The sequence below is a fragment of the Macaca mulatta genome, chromosome 15 (assembly GCF_049350105.2).
Source record: "Macaca mulatta isolate MMU2019108-1 chromosome 15, T2T-MMU8v2.0, whole genome shotgun sequence".
NCBI lineage: Eukaryota > Metazoa > Chordata > Mammalia > Primates > Cercopithecidae > Macaca > Macaca mulatta.
Window position 1 is genome coordinate 15544405 of NC_133420.1, and position 22732 is coordinate 15567136.

The window sequence follows — 22732 nt, forward strand, 5'->3', positions numbered from 1 at the left end:
TGCATCTGTGTAAACATCACCCCAAATAAGATAGGAGAATCACCCCAGAAATTTCTTTATGCTCCATCCCAGTCATCTGCCCCCTCCCAGTCTGCCCTCCAGGCAGACTCTGGTCTCCTCTCTGTCACTCTAGATTAAATGTCTTTTCTTTCTTTTTTTTTTTTTTAAATAGAGACAGGGTCGTCTTGAATTCCTGGGCTCAAGTAATCCCCCCACCTTGACCTCCTAAAGTGCTAGGATTCCGGACGTGAACAAGCCCAGCCAGATGTGTCTTTTGAGAGTTCATATACGGTGCATGGAAGCATGTTTTGTGCCCAGCTGCTTTTGCTCAGCATAGATTCTCAAGATTCATTCAAGTTGTTCATACATTGTATATTCTTTTTATTATGGAGTAGTATTCCATTGTATGGCTATACCACAATGTGTTTAATCTGTTCACCTGTTTACAGACATGTGGGTTGTTTTAGTTTTGGGGGTAATAAAAATAAAACTGGGCCAGGAACATGGTCTGTAGCTCATGCTACGTTGTAATCCGAATGGTTTGGGAAGCCAAGGTGGGAGGATCGCTTGAGCTCAGGCATTCAAGATCAACCTGGGCAACATAGAGAGACCTTATCTCTATCAAAAATAAAAAAAAAATTAGTTGGGCATGGTGGCACACACCTGTAGTCCCACTACTCAGGAGGCTGAGGCAGAGGGATTGCTTGTGCCTAGGGGATTGTGGCTGCAGTGAGCTATGATCACATCACTGCACACTCCAGCCTGAGGAACACCCTGTCTCCAAAAATAAATAAATAAATAAAACTGCTGTGAGCATTTATGTACAAGTGTTTGTATGGATAAAGCATTTTACTTTTCTTGGGCAAATACCTAGGAGTAGAATTCTTGCATCTTATGTTGTATGTATATCTTTACCTCTATAAGAAACTGCCAAACAGCTTTCCTAAGTTGTTTTGCCACTTTGTGCTCCTGCTGGCAGTGAATGCGACATCTCCTTGCTCTGCATCCTCACCGACATTTCATATTGCCAGTCCTTGTTATTTTAGCCATTCTAGTGCAGGCCAAGTACATTTTGCATTTTCCTTTGATTATTGATGTTGAGCCCCCTTTTAGGTGCTTACTGGCCTGAAGATTGGCCTATCCTTGTTACAAAGTAAGTATCTGTTCAGATCTTTTGCCCTCTTCTAGTCCTACTCTGCTGAAAGTGTGTGTGTGTGTGTGTGTGTGTGTGTGTGTTTTAAATCAATTGGGTGTTGAATTTGGTCAAGAGTTTTTTCTGCATTTATTGAAGTTATCAAATGATTTTCCTTTAATATGGTAAGTTGCATGGATTGATTTTTAAAAAATTCTTATTATGTATACATAACATATAATGTAATCACTTTTAAATGTTACAATTCAGTGGCATTAAGTACATTCACTTTTTTTTTTTTGAGATAGAGTCTCACTCTGTCAACCAGCTGGAGTGCAGTGGCGTGATCTCGGCTCACTGCAACCTCTGCCTCCTGGGTTCAAGCAATTCTTGTACCTCAGCCTCCCGAGTAGCTGGAATTACAGGCACCTGCCACCATGCCTAGCTAATATTTGTATTTTTAGTGGAGACGGGATTTCGCCATGTTGACCAGGCTGATCTCAAACTCCTGACCTGAGGTGATCTGCCCGCCTCGGCCTCCCAAAGTACATTCCCAATGTACTCCCAAAGTACATTCATATTTTTGTGCAGCCATCACCACCATTCATCGTCAAAACTCTTCATCTTGCAAAACTAAAACTCTGTACCCACTAAACTGTAACTTCCAATTCCCCCTCCACCAACCCCTGGCAGCCGCCATTCTACTTTCTGTCTCTATGGATTTGACCTCTGTAAGTATATCCTTAAAGTGGAATCAGACAGTATTTATTTTTTTCTGACTTAGCCTAATTTCCCCAAGGTTCATAACTTTAGCAGGTAATATTTCATGGTATGGCTAGACCACATGGGTTGATTTTTGAATGTTATTCCAATTTTGCATTTCTGAAATATACTTGATCATGATATATTATCTTTTTTTATATATTGCTGGATTCTATTTGCTAATATTTTATTAAGGAATTTTGTATCTTTGTTCATAGAAGAGTATTGTCTATAACTTTCTTTTTTTTGTAGTGCCTTTCTCTAGTTTCAGTGTCAGGATAATGCTTGACCCATTAAATGAGAAATATTTTTTCTCTGTTTTCTGACTTTCCATATAATTGATACTATTTCTTCCCTTGATAGTTGATAGATTTAACTGAGGAATCTGTGTGGGTCTGGAGTTTTCTTCATGGGAAGATTTTTAATAACAAATTCACTTTTAGCAAAATAGATGTAAAGCTTTTTAGATTTTTATTTCTTCTTATGTCAGTTATATAATTTATATCTTTCAAAGACATCCACTTCATCTAGCTGTCGAAGAGATTGGTTCATAGTATTCTCTTCTAATACCTCTAGAATCTGAATGATGTCTCGTCATTCATTCCTGGTACTGATAAATTATCTTCCCTCTTTTTCCTTTTCTGATCAGTCTAACTAGCGACTTCTTGGTTTTGTTGATTTTTATTTCCATAACCTGCTCTTGGTTTTGGTGATTTTTCTATATTTATCTGTCTTCTATTTCATTGATTTACACGCATTGCCTCCTTGTACTTACCTTGGATTTAATTTGCTCTTCTTTTTCTTTTTTTAATGGAAGCTTAGATATTTGATATTTATGTCTTTTTTCTTTTCTTATATAGGCTTTTAAAAACTATAAATTTCCCTCTGAGCATGGTTTTAGCTACATCCCACACGTTTTAATATATTTTATCATTCAGCCCAAGGTATTTTCTAATTTCCCTTGTGATTTCTTCTTTGACCCATGAGTTGTTTAAAAGTTTGTTTAATTTCTAAATATGTGGGGGCTCTTTATATTTTTGTTATTGATTTTTAACTTCAGTTGCAGTCAGAGAACATATTCTGCATGATTTTGAGACTTGTTTTAAGACCCAGCTTATGGTCTGTCTTGGTGAATGTTCCAAGTGCACATGAAAAGGATGTACCTTCTACTGTTTTAGGATATAGAATATATATGTCATTGGGTTAACTCTGTTCAAGTCTTCTGTATTCTTACTGACTTTCTGTCTACTTGTTCTATCAATTACTGAGAGAGGCGTGGTATTGACTATTTTTTAGGAGCATACACATTTAGGATTGTTATATCTTCTGGATGAACTCATCCTTCTAAGCTTTTTTGAAAAATAAGAATTCTTATGACCTTCCTTGCTTATAAATGATGGGTTTTATTCATCCCTGAAGTTGTCCCCTTTCTCTGCACAGAGGAGTTTCTTTGGGGTGGCATGCTATGGGAGAGAAACAGGTAGGAGGACTCAGAGGGGCAGTGGTAGCGTTAATGAGCAGAGGGGTCAAGTTGATTCACTTTATTTCTCCTCTGATGTACAATATAAAAGAATTTCTGCCAGAATTTGAAAGACTGCCATAAGAGTTCTCAGCCACAGGAGATCACAGCTGAGTCTAGTTTATGGTTTGATGAGGCCACCTTAAACCTGTAGAGGGCACCCTCTCGAAGTTTGTTCAGGGCGTGGCAAGCATCATCTACCTGTCTCAAGTAGAATCCTAGATTTGGCTCCACTGACAGAAGTATATTCTGGCATGGTTTTTAACTGCTTTGAAAGGGGCAAAAGACATTTTGGAGCCACTGAGCGTGCATGCTGCTGGCTGTGGGAAAGACATTTTCTATCAAGGAGGCCCTCCTCCTGTGCTCATATCACACTTTCCCAGACACACATCCCAATGTGGTCAGCTCCCAGCTGATTGATCACTGGCAGCCCTTGCTTAGTGGTGCTGCTTACCTAAACACCCTGGCCACTCCTAGGGTGCTTGTCCATTTCTCCTCCTTCAGTATATCCAAATATATGCATGAAAACATTTTTTAAAAGATATAAAGGCCGGGCACGGTGGCTCACGCCTGTAAACCCAGCACTTTGGGAGACTGAGGTGAGCGGATCACCTGAGGTCAGGAGTTCGAGACCAGCCTGGCCAACATGGCGAAACCCTGTCAAAAATTAACCAGGTGTGGTGGTAGGGGCCTGTAATCCTAGCTGAGGCCAGGAGGCTGAGGCACAAGAATCTCTTGAACCTGGGAGGCAGAGGTTGCAGTGAGCTAAGATCATGCCACTGGCACTCTAGCCTGGGTGACAGAGAGATACTCCATCTCAAAAAAAAAAAAAAGAAGAAGATATAAAAGTGAAGATTTATTTAGAGTGGGGAAAAAAAACCCCACAATTTACGAACAAGGCAAAACCTTTTTGGAACGAAGCTGTGTAATTACCTGCCTTACTGTAAGATAGTGTTTCTAAACTCAGTCATTTGCAAACCAACTGTAGGATTTTTGCCAAAACCTTTGGTCAGCTGTTCTATTATTTGTATCGTATTTTAAATATTATTAAATAATACAATTTTAATTATAATTTGTATAATATTTGTATAATTTTTTAAAACCTAGCCTGTATGGTACCATGACTGAGCAATGATATCTATGAAATCACAGGTTTTATTTGCTAGTTGTATATTGTTCTTTATATACAGATATTGAAATGAAAAATGTTCATCCATATATCACCTAAAACCACTTTTATGTGTATGACATTTTGGAAACTGTTAGTTTGTGCAAATTCACACCTGCAAATATGAATTTGACAGTAAACTTAAAGGGAATAGCAAACTTTGGAGTGGCCTCAGAAGGACTACTTTGTGGCTGCAGTTTGGAGGTGCCAGGGCACTTTAAGAAGGAAGGGGAAGGCCGGGCGTGGTGGCTAACACCTGTAATCCCAGCACTTTGGGAGGCCGAGGCGGGCGGATCACGAGGTCAGGAGATCGAGACCATCCTGGCTAACACGGTGAAACCCCGTCTCTACTAAAAATACAAATAAATTAGCCGGGCATGTTGGCGGGCGCCTGTAGTCCCAGCTACTCAGGATGCTGAGGCAGGAGAATGGCGTGAACCCAGGAGGCGAATCTTGCAGTGAGCCGAGATCGCGCCACTGTACTCCAGCCTGGGTGACAGAGCGAGACTCCATCTCAAAAAAAAAAAAAAAAAAAAAAAGAAGGGGAAATAAGAGAGGCAGCAGAAAACCAGACTGGGGTACCTGTTTCTCAGGGAGGCAGATCCTTCCATTATCCTGTTTGGATGTGTTAAAGTTCTAAACTAGCCACATACATCCACAGTTAAAATACTCCAGGGGGAAAAAATTATTAAATGAATGTTGTTCAGTTAAGCAGAGTGCATGTAAATTTTGTTTCATTACTAATCTAGAATATTTATATCACTGTTACTTTCAGTTGGTTTAAATAGTCTTCAATTTATTGTGTTTCTTACTTACTCTAGCAGGGTTGGTTTTAATGTCATGTGTTTTATTTAGGAAGGACTTTTTGTTCTAAGAAGAAATTTGTCCAAGGGAACGATTTCCAGATTGAGGAGACTTTAATAAAGGGACTGTTTCCAAAGGTGTGGGCAGGGAATAGGGAACCCATAAGGGACTAGGGCAGCACCTGGGCTAGTGCCCATGGGTGGAGCTGTTACTATCCTTCCACCAGGGGTAAGAGGAGGGCATAGTTACTGGAGCCCAGAGTGAGAGAGAGAGCTGTGTGGAGAGGGATCCTGTCAGAGCTATGATGAGGGATGCAGCCAGTTCCTGGGGACTTTGCAGGCAGGATAAATACCCTGACCTCGCTGCTTTTCCACCTTCCACATCTCCCTTTGGCCAAACTCAGCCAGAGGGCAAAGGAGCCCATGGATGCAGTCCATGTGGGTCAGCTTTTTGGGGCACAGACCACTGCGGAGAGGTTGGGTCTGGAGAGGGTGAAGGCTCTGGTCATTTCCCACCCAGTGCTCTTTACATAAGGTAGTGGGGCAGGGGGTGAAGAAACAGTGAACATGAAACATAGCTGCTGCTGCCCCGCTGCCACCAGTAACAAAGTCTGTGATGTCACTGGTCATGGGTGACTTCTGCTTCCCCCCAGTCCATGTATCTTTGCTGCTGGTGCCTCTGCTGAATAGTGGGATGAACCAGACCTTTCCTGCTGTGGGATTGGAGTCATTGGTGTTTTGCTGTTACTGAGTTGTCACAGCTGGCCCTCAAGGACAAGGACCCTTGGCCTCGTGCTTCTCCTGCCCTCTGAGTCTCCAGCCAGTGCCTAGTATTGGTCAGAACACAGCTGGAAGCCAGAGAGCAAAAAGGCTTGTTGTTGTAATCTGTGTGTAGGCCTGCCTCCTGGGGCACAGTGCGGGATGGCAGAGGGACAAACGAAAGCTCTCCAGCATAGTCCCTATTCTAGAAGCCAGATCGATTTACTCCAGCCCGCTTCCTGACTAGGTCGTTTCAGGATCATGCCAAATATGAACAGTCTGTCCACTCTCTCATTGGCCTTCTTAGAAAAATAATGAAAAGAACTGTGCTTACTAACTGAAATGCATTGATGTAGTAAAATGAACCAGAAACCTGAAAAAACATCCCTACTTTTAAAGCTCATGCTTCGAGGTGTTTTCATGGCTGCAATTAACTTTTTGAGGCTTTGTATTTCTGTAGATGCAAAGAGAAGTTCCTAACCTTTCGTGCAGAAAAAGACAGTGTTTGTACACACAAAAGGAACAGCTAATACCATTATTTGTCTATTTTGTGTAAAGTGCTTTATGTGCTGTGTTCACTCCTTTACTTCTCATAATGATTATGTGAATAGGATTGTGATGTTATCCTTATTTCACAGATAAGGATGCCAAAGCTTAGAGAGGTTAAAGTAACTTGTCCAAGATGAGGGCACTGTGAGAACTTGAACATCCAGGTCCCTGTGATTCCTAAGCCCCAGCTTCAGACTCTGTTGTGCTAAATATAGTTGTAAGGACTCCATATGCATGATTCATTTATCAGTTGTCTTTTGAGAGCCTGCTGTGTGCTGGACAGTGTGCTGGGGGCTGATGGCAGGGAGAAAGATGGCCTGTGCCTTCCCCCTGTGGAGTTATCAGTCTAGTGGGCAAGGTAAACATTAAACAGTCATTCCCCCAGATATGTGAGATAGACTGTGATGTGTACTACGAAGAACAGGGGAAGGATACCGTGATTGATGACACTTGGCTGGTGTGCATTTGAGGGCCTTGGAGAAGGCTTCTCTACTGAAGGTTCCGTTCAGCAGACACCTGAAGGCAATTCACTTAAGAGGTTGGGGGATGAGTCCTGAGGTGGGAAGAACTCCTGGAGCTCCAGCCAAGGCACCTCACCCAGGAAGGTCTGTTTTTGTTTGAGTTACGTTACATTTGTCATCATCTCAGTCCTGCTTTATAACCCAGCTGCACTACAGTAGTGCCGTCAATAAGGGGGAGAAGAAGGGCACAACTTCACTGTGTCTGTTCACTTTGTTGGGTGACATTTCGTGATTCAGAAATTTTTGCTACTTGTAGGAGAAACAATTACAGAACAAAATTCTGTTTACTCTGGGATCTTTATTTCTCTTTGTGTCAGTCTACTTAAATCAGTCCCGTTCACCACATTTATTGAGTATGTATTATGTGCAGAATTACTGCAGGAATTAAAGACGTGAGCCTCAGACTCTCCCCTCAAGGAGCTGATCGTCTGATGAATGAAGATCAAACTTACTGTCAAACAAATAGCGTGTTTGTCCCAGGAGGGGTTCTGCGGTTTCCTCAGATGTGTTGACTGTTTCTGACTCTGAGTGTGCATTTGCTTTAATGTATGGTTACGGCTAGAACAAGTCGTTCAGTGATTGTGATCGTTCTCTTTGGTGTTTCTTTTTGTGAAATCTACCGTGTACATTCTCAGGGACGTTAAAAAAATCAAGTGGAAATGAAATAATGGTTCTAACCTGTGCGACAAACTGAGTAACTGGAAGCAGTCACCACATCCGAGCATTGCCAAGAGGTGCCACAGTGACAGTCCTCAGCCGTACCTGGGCACGGGAGGGAAAGCCGTTGGAATGTGGGAAGGCAGGCACCATCTGCCCTTGCCAGCTCCTGGTTGAATGTCTGCCGCCCACAGGTTGCTTTGCTTTAACTCTATGTGAATTGTTGCATCTCAGTTCACTGCCTATCTGAGCTCCAAGCATCATTTCACCAGATCTGACAGAAATGGCTGATTTAATAACTATCGTTAATTGATGTTGCTGGAAAGCTCAACGTGGGTGTTTTATTATTAAGAGTTTTGTTTTTTTTGTTTGTTTGTTTGTTTTTTCTGCCTTGTAAACACGTAAGGGCTTGCAGAGCAGGTAGATGTTGAGTGACATTAAAATTCTTTCCGAAACTTTATATGTTGCTTAAATGTTTTAGGGAAAACCAGGACCCACAAGATATCTGAGTAAATTTGTAATGCAAGAAGAACAGAAATTTAGAAATTATTAATTATGTTAATATTTTTAGTTATTAATATGAAATAAAATGCAAAGCAAGTATTCACTGTTTCACTCCTCCCTGTTTCCTGCCAACTTTGCACGTTAATTGAGAGTCACAAAATCAAAAACCCAGCAGGAGAACTTGAGGAAGTTTCACCTGGTTGTCCTGTTTCTCTAGAGACAAGCCTTCTGCCTTGAAGAAACTGGAAACCCTATGAAGGCAGAGACTGCCTTAGTCATCACTGCATCCCTGGGCTCACTTAGGCACTGCATGAATATTTACCAAATGACTGGGAAGAAAGAAAACCATCAATTGATTTCATTTTGTTACTACACTGCTAAAAGATTTCTCAGTTGTTTTATGAGAAGCCTGAAGAATGACAAAAATGAAACCTGCTTTTTCCAAGGAATCCTCGCAGACCTGATAAAAACACTGCTGTGTGTAAGAAAGCCCTAGAATGGGGAATCCAGAGACGTGGGTTCTGGGCTCAGCTCTGCCTCTCAGCCATAGTGTCTTCCTGGGCAAGTCACTTAGACTTCTTTTTTCTGTCATTTGTAAAACAGGAGTTTTCTGCTTGCCCTGCTTACTTCCCAGAGTTGGTGAGAGATCGAGCGAGGCACAGGGTGCAAAAGTGCTTTGAAAACTGGAAAACAGTGCCTGCTCTGGCACTCACCCTCCTCTAGCAGGAAGGCCAAGCTCGGGCCCCGGCCATCCTCCCCTCTCACAAGGCCTGCTGTGAACCAGCTGCCGTAATTGTTTTCTGTCCTTAGTACTTAGTATCATTCCTAGAACACAGTCGTTGTTGAGGAGTAGGCACTCAAAAATATTTATTAATAGATACTGTAGGACTAGTAAACAATTCTTCTCTAAAGCATGCTAAATCATGTGTAAGAATAATTCTATTTTATGATGGTATTTGTCACGTGTTCTAGTCCATCACATACCCATGACCTCAAAGGGCAACTTGACACCCTGTGGCAGGAAGAAGGTGGGCAGGTTGGTTTATATGTTTCAGTGTGTGCTGGGCCCCTTGCGTGTTGCTTTCGACTTCTGGAAATGGAGGGGTAGCTTTTATTTGCCTGCCTGGGTGATTCTCTTACATTTCTTCAGGTAATATATTCACATGGCTCAGAATTCAAGAGCTACTAAGGAGAAGACAGGATCAAGCTCCCCACCTACTGCTGCTTGGTCACCATTTCCCTCCCAGGAAGCGGCTCTTCCTTATCTTGCCAGCTCTGCCTGCCTAAGTGTTGAGTTGCCTTAAAGAGATCTTGAAGTTTTTGAGTGTCTTTCATTGGAAGAGAACAACACAGTAGATTAAGTAGCCAGTTGTGTTGGGATGAGAAGGGTGTGTAGTGAGAGGTGGTGTGGAAATCTAAGCTAATGTGTTTATTTCTGCCTGCAGTACATCTAGTCTTGCTTTTAGTTGTACAGTTTTGTTTTTTGTTTGTTTGGTTGTTGTTATTTTTTGGGTTTTTTTTTTTTTTTTTTTTTTTTTTTTGAAACGGAGTCTCTATCGCCCAGGCTGGAGTGCAGTGGTGTGATCTTGGCTCACTGCAACCTCCGCCTCCTGGGTTCAAGCAATTCTCGTGCCTCAGCCTCCTGAGTAGTTGAGATTACAGGCACATGCCACCATGTCCTGCTAATTTTTATGTATTTTTAGTAGAGACGGGGTCTCACGATATTGGCCATGTTGGTCTCAAACTCCTGACCTCAAGTGATCCTCCTGCCTTTGCCTCCCAAAGTGCTGGGATTACAGGCGTGAACCATTGCGCCCGGCCTGGTTGCACAGTTTAGAAAGTATTTTTTATTTTCTTGAGCAAATAATCAGAAATTTTTCACAGCCATGATATAAACATTTTATAAATCTGAGAAGTAAGCAAATTGGACTAAGCTTCCAATCTCTTTCTCCAGCGTCTCGAGATCGATAGTCGTAGTTTCAGTCAATCTCATCTCCTGAAGTAATTAAACAAGCCCCCCCGTCTGTTTCCACCCACTGCCAAAGGCCTCTCAGTCTCATCACTGCGGACAGGTATGGAGGGAAATCTTAAATCATTTTCAGATCGTGCAAATGATTCCCTTCTTGGTATCTACTGGGCATTACCCTTTTCCCCAAAAGGTGGTCTATTAATATATGCATTCCTAACTTTTAGATTTTGTACGGGTGGAGAAAATGAACAGCATGTATTTTACACATTGTGTGGGGTAAGTGCTATTTAAATCCGGCTCGAGCTGCTAAGCATCACACTAATATGGGATCACTGGCTAGGGCCCAGATTTGTTGTGTGTGTGTGTGTTTTTTTTTTTTTTTTCCTTTTGAGGAGGGGGGTCAGTCTTTAGAGAACTAAGCCATCTGTCCAGTAAATTATTTTAAGGTTTTAATAACAAATACTTTGCAATGTATTTGAATGTGTGGAGTAAAAAATTAATGTTTTGCAAAGGCGATATCTTTAGAAATGTCTTCCACATTCTGTTTTGTTATCATTTTGGTATTGTAATCCCAATTTGGTAGCGTGCATCTTTATACTAATGTTTTGCAGAATTAATTAGTTCATCAAAAGCAACATTTTAAAATTGGCATGTCAATAACAGTGTGCTTCTTTAGAAGGTTTTGCTTCTAAGAGGCACTGAGCTTCTACTAAAACAGATGCAGGGATTCTGTAGCTGCATATTAAGCTGTAAGACTATAAAGGATATCTGTGGCTTTCTTTGAGGTTGGTTTTGTGGAGTTCTCTGGTTGCTGTTGTTGGTGACTTTTGATGGCTAAGTAATGAACCCCTGACACCTCACATCTTCCTCTGCTAAAGAGAACTTTGCATTGTAGTTGTTTTATAATGGCCTAATTTGGGTCTATGTGGCTTACTTTTAATGTATAGTCTAGTCATTCAGGAAATATTTAAGGCATGCTTAGTGGGTGCTAGGCACTGTGGCAAGATGCTGGGATTCAGCATCAAAGAAGACAGTCATAGGTTCCCATAGAATTCTGTAGGGGAGTTAGGTGTTAAATAGTCACTCAAAAAATTATTTAATGACAAAGGGGACAGGAGCACAAAGCAAATTTAAAAGTATCATAAGAGATAAAATGGGATACACTGACTGATGGGGTGCCAAGGGAAGTGTGAGACGGTACTTCCCTGAGGAAGCATCATTTAAGATGAAACTCAAAGACGGAAGCATGAGTAGGAATGACCCAGGCACGGGGGTGAGAATACTTGTGAGAAGAATCTTCCAGAAAGAGTGTGCACAGTATCTAAGATAGAGTGAGCCTGCTCAGGGACGTGGAAGAAGCCTAGATGAGGCTGTAACAGTCACTGCAGCTGGAGCGAAGGGTCCCCTTGGCCCTCCTAGGACTTGAGATTTTAGTTCACCACTGAGCTGTGCCTTAACAGTGATATAAAAAGTAGGAAGCCCTTTGCTTATACAAACAAGGACATGGGTGTGAAGCATGAGAAATGTGGCTTTAGAGGGTAAAAGTGGTTACCCCAATCAGATGACCTCTAAAGTCATGGAGGTAGGTCTTTGATTTTGTTGGAAGGATGAGTAACAGTCAGAGGCAGTTGTTTAAAAACAAACACGAAAGATACGTGTTGGCAAGAACGTGGAGAAAAGGGAGCCCTCGCACGGTGTTGATGGAACTGTAAATTAGTACAGCCATTATGGAAAATAGTATGGCGGTTCCTCAAAATGTGAAAACTAGAACTACCATATGACCCAGCAATTCCACTCCTGGGTATATGTCCATAGGAATGAAGTCCGTGTGTCAAAGAGACATCCACATCTCTATGTTCATTGCAGTATTGTCCACAATAGCCAAGATGTGGAATCAACCTAACTGCCTATTAGTGGATGAGTGAGTAGAGAAAATGTGTTGTATATACACAGTGGAATACCATTCAGCCTGAAAAAGAAGGAAATCTTGTCGTTTACAACAACATGGATGAACCTAGAGGACATTGTGTTAAATGAAATAAGCCAGGGACAGAAAGACAAATATTGCATGATCTCTCTTTTTTTTTTTTTTTTTAAGAGGTAGGGTTTTATTTGTCACCCAGATTGGAATGCAGTGGCACAGTCACCGCTCACTGCCCCCTTGAACTCCTGGGCTCAGGCGATCCTCCCATCTCAGCTTCCCAAGTAGCTGGGACTATAGGCACATACCACCACACCCAGCTATTTTTTATTTTTATTTTTTTTTAGAGACAGGATCTTGCTATATTGCCCAGGCTGATCTCGAACTCCTGAGCTCAAGCCATCTTCCTGCCTTGGCCTCCCAGTGTTGGGATTGTAGGCATAAGCCACTGCACCTGGCCACGATCTCACTTCTATGTGGAATCTAAAAAAGTTGAACTCATAGAAGTAGAGAGTAGAATGGTAGTTACCAAGGGCTTAGTGTGGGGGTTGGGGAGAGATACTGATCAAAAGATACAAAATTTCAAGTAGGTAAGAGGAATAAATTCAAGAGATCTATTGTATAACATGGTAGCTATAGTTAATAACAATGTATTATATTCTTGAAAATTGCTAAGACAGTGGATTTTAGGTGTTCTCACCACACACATGAAAAAAATGCTAAATATATGAGGCAGTGTATGTGCTGATTAGCTTGATTTAACCATTCCACAATATATGCACATTTCAAAACAACAGGCTGTGCATGATAAATATATACAATCTTTATTTGTCAATTAAAAAATAAACAAAAACTAGCCTGCAGCTCTATCACAGAAACATGATTTAAAGATGATAAGAATTAGTAGATTCTTTGTACCCCCTACGCCATTTCAGTTATGTTCACTTCTGGGCTGCAACAAATATATAAATATATATTTTTTTAATAAAAATAGCTTTATTGAAAAACAAAAGTTAACCATTCAGAAAAGAACAAAAAAGCAAACCAGGGACCACAGTTCCAAAACAGGGCTAAAACAGGGATGCTTGTGGACTTTAAAGGTCTATGAACTGCAGAAGTTTGTAGATAAAATGTTGTACAGACATGTGTTTTAATTTTCATACCTTCTTCAAGGGATCTGTGACTCAAGAAAGACTAAGAACCAGCCAGGCGCAGTGGCTCACACCTGTAATCCCAACACTTTGGGAGGCAGAGGCACACGGATCACTTGAGGTCAGGAGTTGGAGACCAGCCTGGCCAACATGGTGAAACCCTGTCTCTACTAAAAATACAAAAATTAGCCGGACGTGATGGCAGGTGCCTGTTATCCCAGCTACTTGCGAGGCTGAGGCAGGAGAGAGAATCACTTGAACCCAGAAGGCAGAGGTTGCAGTGAGCTGAGATTGTGCCACTGCATTCCAGCCTGGGTGACAGAGCGAGACTCCGTCTCAAAAAAAAAAGACTAAAAACCGCTGATGAAAGAAATCAGAAAACCCAACAGTCTTTTATAAAGTCCATTCATGGACCCCAGAAAGCCTTTAGGTTTTGGAGGAAATATTTGTGTGTCATTCTAAAGGCTAAAGTAGGATGATTAGGTGCAGATACTAGTAAGTGGATTTGAAACAATCAGACGTCAAACAATGCAAGGGGTTGCCTCATGAGGTGGTGATGGGGGATATTTATGCAGACCACCTGTTGGAGATGCTGTTAAAACCCTAAATTGTTGGGGACAGTGGATGAGAGGACCTCTGAGGTCCTGGTGTTCTTTAGTTCTCAGACTAAGGCCATTGAAAGGAGCAAGCTGGGCTACTTGAAGAAAATTAGAAGTGAACAAAAGTATAGGGCTCTTGAAATCCATTTTAGCCATTTGAGAATGGTTGGATTGTTTCTGATGCAGTGGAGATGTTGAGGCAGTTGAGACTGAAGCTGTCCTTCAGGAAGAGTTGGTTGGGTTGGGCTGGGAAAAAATGGATTGGAAACCGTTGAGAGTCTGACCGCAGCTAAGGCAAAGGACAGGGAAACAGAATGCTCTGGTTGTTTAAAAGTTTGTTTTCTATCTGAACATACTGAAGTTATGGATCATACCTTGATTTGAATCTGTAATTTCTAGAAGTTTGTGTTTCTAGCCCAGTTCTTGGGACCATCAAGCCAGCTCATTGACCAAATACTTCAAGAAGGAGAACCAAGCAGCTCTCCATTTTCGAAAGGCTTCTGTAATGTAAATAGGAACAGCAGTCTTTCCAAGTTATTACCCTGTTAACAGGTTGACAGATATGTGCAAATTGTGACTCACTGCTCAATTTGGCACTAAATTAATGTCTTTCCGCGCCGCGTCTGCTCAAGTGTAAACTAGTCACCACTGCTGTGTTACTGCTTGTTTGCCTATATTCCAAAGGTAAAAATTAAAGTAATTTGATTCTGCCACAGAACAGAGTGTAACATATGGTGGAAGTGTAGGAGGGGAGCACGTTGTTCCTACCTGTCCTTAGCCCTGCTCTCAAAGTGGGGCGCCGCACTGCAGAGCCCGCTGCAGACGCTAGCAGTGCTCACTGTCTCGGGAGGCAACACTCGGAGAGTACTGCCAGAGACCACCTCCCGTATCAACACTCCCTCTCTCAGCGAAAAAAAGAGTGTCATTTTTGTCTCTAGATTTTTAATTTGAGCCTCCAAGCTTTCCTTATTTCTGTCAAGTCACTAGTGGTTGATTTGTGTTTCGAAGGTTGGGTCTGTTTGAAAATGAAGTGTTTTGATTTTTGCCTCGCGAATTTAGACATTGTTTTCCTCAGCTAAAGATGCAGCTGACTTTCTCTCTTTCCCTTTTTGGCAAATACATAATGTCACCTGTAGAAAAAAAAATTGCATCTCCTTTGTGTTAGACATGTGAATGGAAAACAATCTCCTGAAAATGCAGTTTTGCTTCCTACAGTCTTTGAGTTTGCCGAGCTTTGTCTAAGGTCACGGGTTGGGGAAGAAACAACAAGACAAGAACAACAAAACCCACCTGGATCTCTTCACTTACCCGCGCCAACAGCAGATATTTTCCCTGGGAACTTGTTTTTCTTTTGCCATTGCCTTTTCTTAGAGGTAAAAGTCTCATCAATAAAGGAATCAGAAATGGCCAGGAACCTTTGTTTGCCCATTTAGAACTCTGGCCCTTACTAAAAGCAAGCAAAGTTAGGTAGTTGGCATGGAATTCTAGAAATCTACACACTGAGCTTGGTTTCTGGCTTTTTGCTTGACCCGGGATCATCACTTAACCCACCTCATTTCTTTATTTTTCTAGCCTCCTAAGGAAACTAGTTTTCCAGAATGTATCTTGATGCCTTCAAGGTGAAAGGTACAAGGGAAAGCAAATTATGATGTTACCTTTGTGCTGAAGATCTGCATATTCATCTGCTTTCTGCTGTCCAGAGCTATGATGGCTATTGATTGAGGATCAGTTCAGAAGACATCGCCTATCCTCCTCCCCATTAGCATATACTTAGCAATGACCTCCATTCACGCAGGACAGTGGATGTTTGCTTCCTGCTGAGTCGGAAGAAACTGGGTTTAAACCACACATATAGATTTAGAAAAGAAGTATATACATGCAGGAATGTTTCCAATGACCTGGTATAAACTTTGGGCATGACGTTTTTGTCATGTGCCTTCACCATTTCAAGAAACGTCAGGCAATGATGAAAAATGAGTTCATTTCCTCTTCTCTTCACTTCTCACCCCTTTTGTAGCATTTAAGCTTAGATCCAAGGTTGTGTGTCATGATGCTATAAATCTAGAAGGAACCGCGGGACATGATGTGTGGTCAGCCTGTGTCTTAGCCATCCAGGAAAGATTGTTTATTAAACCATTAAAAAATCAGCAGAGGCCAGGCGCGGTGGCTCACGCCTGTAATCCCAGCACTTTGGGAGGCCGAGGCGGGCGGATCACGAGGTCAGGAGATCGAGACCATCCTGGCTAACACAGTGAAACCCCGTCTCTACTAAAAATACAAAAAATTAGCCAGGCGTGGTGGTGGACACCTGTAGTCCCAGCTACTCGGGAGGCTGAGGCAGGAGAATGGTGTAAATCCGGGAGGCGGAGCGTGCAGTGAGCTGAGATTGTGCCACCACACTGCAGCCTGGGTAACAGAGGGAGACTCCATCTCAAAAAAAAAAAAAAAATTCGGCAGAATGGGGCCTTGCCTTTAAGAAATGCTCTCATTCTTTCTGAGCAAGTTCACTTTTTGGTGCCATATCCTCACAGTATGGTGCTTTTAAGAGATGGGAGATGCTGTTTGGTACTGAGTTCATAAAAGCCATTCATGTACTTGAAGAATATCAAAGTCTCCCTCGGCCTTCTTTTCTCCAGGAGCAAATACCCTTCAGTGCACCTCCACGCCTTCTCGCTCATCTCTGCTGCAGTCTGCTTACTGTTGTCGTTGTTTACCGCTGGGCCCTCTCTAATTTTTCCCCTTCCTTCTTCAGCTGAAAGTTTTAAAACTCGACATCACATTCTCTAAGGAAAACCTGATAGGCTTTCCTTAGAGAATAGGTAGGGTCGCTTTCTGACTTTCAGAGCTGGCATGTGATGTTCGCTTTTTAACAAATGGCATTATGTTTTCTGCTCTCTCTCATGAGCCCCAGGTTCAAACTAAAATCTTTTCATGTTGTGAACAGAGAACTAATCTCCCTCTTACCCCAAGAGAATACACCTTTTATAGGTCCCTGACTTAATGGACATGTAATGTAATTTGTCATAGCCAATGGATATGAAATCCAATGTAAAATCCTTAATAGATAGTTTTACATGTCAGCTATTATATTATACATCCTCTTTGTGTCCAGTGTGATTGGATGGTGAACACAAATTCTTGTATGATTTTGTTCTCAAAGGAGCTGAGCCAGACCCTACTCGGTGCTATGGGCGCTACCACTGTAGGGAAGAATTTATCCCAGTAAGAGAGGGCATTTTTGCAGAATTGGCCCATGGTGTAAGTGGTAGAACTACCCATCAGGGCACTTACAATTTTTGAGTCCTTTATATGTGCCAATTCTCATGCTCAGTCCTTAATGTCACTGACCTCAATTATTATTAAACCTTAAGAGATACAGGTTTCATCTGGGCTGTAAGAACAGAGGATTCCCTTTTGGTGGGATATCTCCAAGGAAAACATGAAGCTGATAGCTTGCCTGATATGTTTGGAGTAAGAGTCAGGTAGAGAGTTTGGGAATAAAACTGTAACAGATACGTAGAAAACTAATCAAATGAAAAGGCAAAACAGGGCTGGGTGCAGTGGCTCTCGCCTGTAATCCCAGCACTTTGGGAGACTGAGGCAAGGCTAATCACTTGAGGTCAGGAGTTTGAGACCAGCCTGGCCAACATGGTGAAACCCCGTCTCTCCTAAAAATACAAAAATTAGCCAGAAGTGGTGGTGGGCGCCTGTAATCCCAGCTACTTGGAAGGCTGAGGCACGAGAATCGCTTGAACCTGGGAGGCGGAGGTTGCAATGAGCTGAGATAGCACCACTGCACTCCAGCCTGGGCAATAGAGCAAGACTCAGTCTCAAAAAAAGAAAAAAAGGAAAGGCAAAATAGAAATACAAGAAAACAGAAAGCTGTATAAGTAAATAAATGTAGTCATGAGCTACTATGTAGCTCAGCTATTAAAAATACATGCAGAGATTTTAGAATATAATCACAGACTACTGATTTAAGTAAAAATTGTGATATAACTTGAATTAGAGCACAACCAGGAGATCAGGAGTGACTTCAGGTATTTAAAAACAAGGAATTGGCCGGGCGTGGTGGCTCCCGCTTGTAATTCCAGCACTTTGGGAGGCCGAGGCGGGCAGATCACAATGTCAGGAGATCGAGACCAGCCTGGCCAATGTGGTGACATCCCATCTCTACTAAAAATACAAAAATTAGCCAGGCGTGGTGGCATGTACCTGTAGTCCCAGCTACTTGGGAGGCTAAAGCAGGAGAATCATTTGAACCCAGGAGGTGGAGGTTGCAGTAAGCCGAGATCACGCCACTGCACTCCAGCCTGGGTGACACAGCAATTGTCACCCAAGTTTTTGTCAAAAAAAAAAAAAAAAACAGAAGGAATTTAATCCCGGGAATTGGTTATTCCAGTGATTCAGAGGAGAAGCCTGATGAGACAGTGAGACAGCCCAGAGGTGTGCAACAGCAGGACACTGCTGCCATCCTGGACTGGAAGGACAAAGGGAGGGAGCCATGTTGTTGGAGCCCAGTGACCCAGCAGGTGACACAGCTAAATTCTGACCTCCTATAGAAGAAAATTAATAGTCGTGCCTTAAAATGAAAAATCAAGAACTAGCATTAAAAACACATTATCTGGACATACAGAGGTAAAGACAAAAAGGTTTCTAATCCTATTTGCTTTCTTAAAAATGTGTTATGTTGATTTAAAATTACATTTAAAAGCAATGTCTTTCGAATACTATTAATCTGTAGTTCTTAACTGGAGTCGTAGTTCACACATGTTTATTTTTTTACCACTTAGATATGTTGATGATGTGATCAACCGCATTGACAGGATGTTTCCTGAAATGTCCATCCACTTATCCAGACCCAATGGAACATCAGCAATGCTTCTGGTAAGATCAGCTTGACTGATTTGTAGGGATGTTGGGGGAAAAAAATGGACTTCTCAATTAATTCTCTGGTCCTGTGTTGTAGGATCTATGGAATGGGGATTAAATTCCGATTTGATGGTGAATAACATATTTCCTTTACTGGCATTCTGTAGGTTAATAATTCTGCACATTGAACCCTTGCTTTTGAACAAAATTGCAGATCTCATGTAAGAATTAACCAGAGAGGAAAGACACTGTAAGACCGTTTTACCTTAAGTCACTTCATGCAACCTCCCAATGTTTTGGTGAATCTGTTTTCTGTCTTCCCCAAAGAAGTATAGTAGATAATAGTGATGCTCAACTGTTGGATCCTGCTAAAGAAAACGCTCTCTTAATACAAAACCAGAATATTATGTATTTGAAGAGAGTGTTCTGAGGCTGTGACTGATGACTTCTGGTTTTGCCGTTTCTGATTATGGTTTGCTCTGAACACATCACCTCATAATCTCCTGGTGGATGTTTGTATTTGCATGAATTCACCAAAGACAGGTGTGTTTTGGAAATATAGTGGGATAGAAATGCCAGATTATATTATTAATTAGGAAGTCTAGAGACCTCAATGATGAGAAGCTTTTCTAGTGGTCTGTATAATAACACTTGTATGTGCTTGAAGAATACTTCCCTGAACACAGATTTTTGAGGAACCACCACATTTTATAAAAAAGCAGAGTTTATCCCAGCACTTTGGGAGGCCGAGACGGGTGGATCACGAGGTCAGGAGATCGAGACCATCCTGGCGAACACCGTGAAACCCCGTCTCTACTAAAAAAAATAGAAAAAACTAGCCGGGCGAGGTGGCGGGCGCCTGTAGTCCCAGCTACTCGGGAGGCTGAGGCAGGAGCATGGCGTAAACCTGGGAGGCGGAGCTTGCAGTGAGCTGAGATCCGGCCACTGCACTCCAGCCTGGGCGACAGAGCGAGACTCCGTCTCAAAAAAAAAAAAAAAAAAAAAAAAAAAAAAGCAGAGTTTATTGAATAAGAATGATGGTTTCAATGGGTGTCAGGGAGGTAAGGTTCAGGACTGGGTATTTTTTCCATCTATTCTGCTGTTGCTGCTTTGGAGCCTAGTGCGAACTCCTTATATTTTAGCATTTTACTTGTGTGAAATCTTATAAATAGCCAGTCACCCAGGATGAGTTACTATTTACTCCAGCCCATTCATCTTAGGGGAACATTGTGTGTGCATGTGTGTTTTGGTCTTAAGACAGGAAAAGATCTGGGCTTGTTAAATGTTTGTTACTTCATTTGTGGGGAAAAAAAATTAGTGACATCCACCTGGATAACATGCTACTTAAAAAATTTCTTTCAGTTAAAACATAAAGAAAAGGAGATAATGCTATGTTTTTTTTTTCATAGAAAAGGGAAACAGTTTTCTTCACATAAAATGTATCTGTCTACAGAACACAAAATATCTTCTGCTTCCAGAGGTTGCAGTGAGCTGAGATCGTGCCACTTTACTCCAGCCTAGGCAAAAGAGCGAGACTCTGTCTCCAAAAAAAAAAGTCTCTCTCAGTTAAATGTACAAATTGCCCAGATTTTAAGATACCCCAGACCCAGCAGTTGAAACATAAATCCTGCTCTCAGCATACCTGACAGGGTCCCAAAGAGTTAATGAAGATAGAAATGAATGAATGCATCCTCAGTGAAATAGGTTTGTTCAAATTATTTCTGGGTCATTGAGCTCCCATTTCATGACGAGGGTGGGATTTGGCATTGAAGGGAATGAGCAGAGGGAACAAGATTCCAGGCAAACAGGCTACACAGATGAGTTGCTTCCACCTGAGAAGGCAGGCATGTATTTCACAGTGACGGTCGACCTCGCCTGCTTTCCCATGGAGCTTCTGTCCTAATAGACTGATGAGAGAGTTTAGGGACTCAATTCAAGGCAAGAATCACGTTTCACATCCCCGGTTTATTTACTACCACCAACACCCATCCACCCCCGCTAATTCAGACATGTGCATCTAGGTGCCTACTTGTTATCTTTCTTCAGCGACACAGGAACTCACAGAAGCTGGTGCTTACTTACAGCAACAGTGGTAGGTGATCTGATTCAGAATCAGATTGCCACGGGGTTAATCGTACTTTTAACATAATGCCTGCGTTTGGCGTTTACTATTAGAAGTTGGAATTTTATGAGACGGCAAATCTCTAGGCTATTCACTCCTCCCACATCCATCATGAGGTGGGTGACGGGAATTCCTACCTGGAGGGGGAGCAGGACCAACAGATGCCTCCTCCCCCACTACCTACTGCTAGTCACCTGTTCCCTGGACTTCACTGGTAAAGTTTTGGGGCCTGGACTGTAGGCAGGAGGTGTAGGCAAGACTTGAAAGTGTTTTCTGGAGATGAACCTGGAATAAATTGAATTAACCGGGAATGCAGTGTATTCCAGAAGGCTATGGGGAAAGACCAGTTAGGAGGCCGTTGAAGCAGGGTGCACTTGAGCAGTCTCAGCCGACGCCTTCCTTTACCTCCCTTGGCAAATGTCCGAACTGCGCCTGTGCTTTTAAAATAAAATGGCATTTCCTCTGGAATTGGCTGGGCTTCCTTGAATGCGGTCAACAGCAACTGATTGACTCACATAAGGAAAGAGTTGGTTGGGTTTTGCTGTTTGATGGTGCCAGGTACATGAGACTCAGTGATGAAGCTGACCTGCCAGGCAGGACAAAAAGCAGAGTAGCTCCAGGCATGTCAGGAACAAGATCAGGACAATGTTTGTTAGGGGGCCCCATGGCCCAAATGATTCCATATGAACTGCCTTCCATCCCTGTGCATACAGTCTGGGAAGAACACTCCTGCTGGCCTAGCCTGCCATTGCTCCTTGCTCTGAGCCCCGAGGATGCGGGAGTCAGGCCTTGGCAGCCCCACAGAACTGCAAGGAGTGGAGGGAAAGTAATTCCCTAGAGGAACCAGCCGTCTGTATGACACAGTGAACGTCTGTGTGGACAGAGGCTTGTGGCTTACGCAGCACTTGTCTCATCTGATCCCCACTGTGGCCCTCGAGGTAGGGTAGCACCAGCTGTGCTCATTTGACAAGTAGGAACTGGAGGAAGTTGTTTCCTGGGCTTGTGCGGTCAGAACACCTATCCCTATCTCCCCAAGCCTCCAGGATGCTATCCTCTTGTCTCTGAGGACAGTTCATGCTGGTGGCAAGTAAGATTTGGACTACCAGGCACCAGGCTGATTTTTTCTTTTCCTTTTTCGTTGTTTTTTTTTTTTTTTGGAGACAGATTCTCACTTTGTCACCCAGGCTGGAGTGCAGTGGCGTGATCACAGCTCATTGCAGCCTCAACCGCCTGGGCTCAAGCAATCCCCCCACCTCAGCCTCCTGAAGAGCTGAGACCACAGGTGTGTGCCACCATGCCTGGCTAATTTTTGCATTTTTTGTAGAGACGGCAGGCTTGTCTCGAACTCCTCAGCTCAAGTGATGTGTCTGCCTCAGCCTCCCAAAGTGCAGGGATTACAGATATGAGCCACTGTACCTGGCCAGATTTTTCTTAAAATTTTTAAATTATGTAATTTGATATATACTAAAAAATATATGTAATGTATACATAAATTATAAAGCTTAGATAAATCCATGAGCTCATCACTCAATTTGAGAAATAGAACATAACCAATATGGCTCCTCCCCAATCCCTGCCTCCTGACCCGTGGTCATCTGTACCCTGAGAGGCACCCCCTTCTCATTTTTAAAATGCAGTTCGCCACATGTGCCTGTATCGCTAAATAATGCCTCCTTGAGTTTTGAGCTGTGTAAAAATAGTGTCATACTATGTATATTGTTTCT

The 22732-nt window shown here is 42.4% G+C and overlaps 1 protein-coding gene and 1 long non-coding RNA gene across 8 annotated transcripts in view; one reads left to right on the plus strand and one right to left on the minus strand.

The window, feature by feature from the left end:
- The window catches only part of MED27 (mediator complex subunit 27), a 228534-nt gene that overhangs the window by 123205 nt on the left and 82597 nt on the right, over positions 1 to 22732 (plus strand). For all 7 annotated transcript variants that reach the window (XR_013404626.1, XR_013404625.1, XR_013404624.1 and 4 more), the window contains 1 exon segment: positions 18808 to 18901. Coding sequence is in view for 3 of the 7 variants with exons in the window: in XM_077965458.1 (XP_077821584.1) it covers positions 18808 to 18901 (94 nt within the window). In the remaining 4 variants the exon portion in view is untranslated.
- Positions 638 to 18385, minus strand: LOC144335017 (uncharacterized). The gene is made up of 2 exons (XR_013405397.1): positions 18317 to 18385; positions 638 to 1449 (listed from the first exon to the last, which is right to left on the minus strand). It is a non-coding gene; the product is annotated as an uncharacterized LOC144335017 (long non-coding RNA).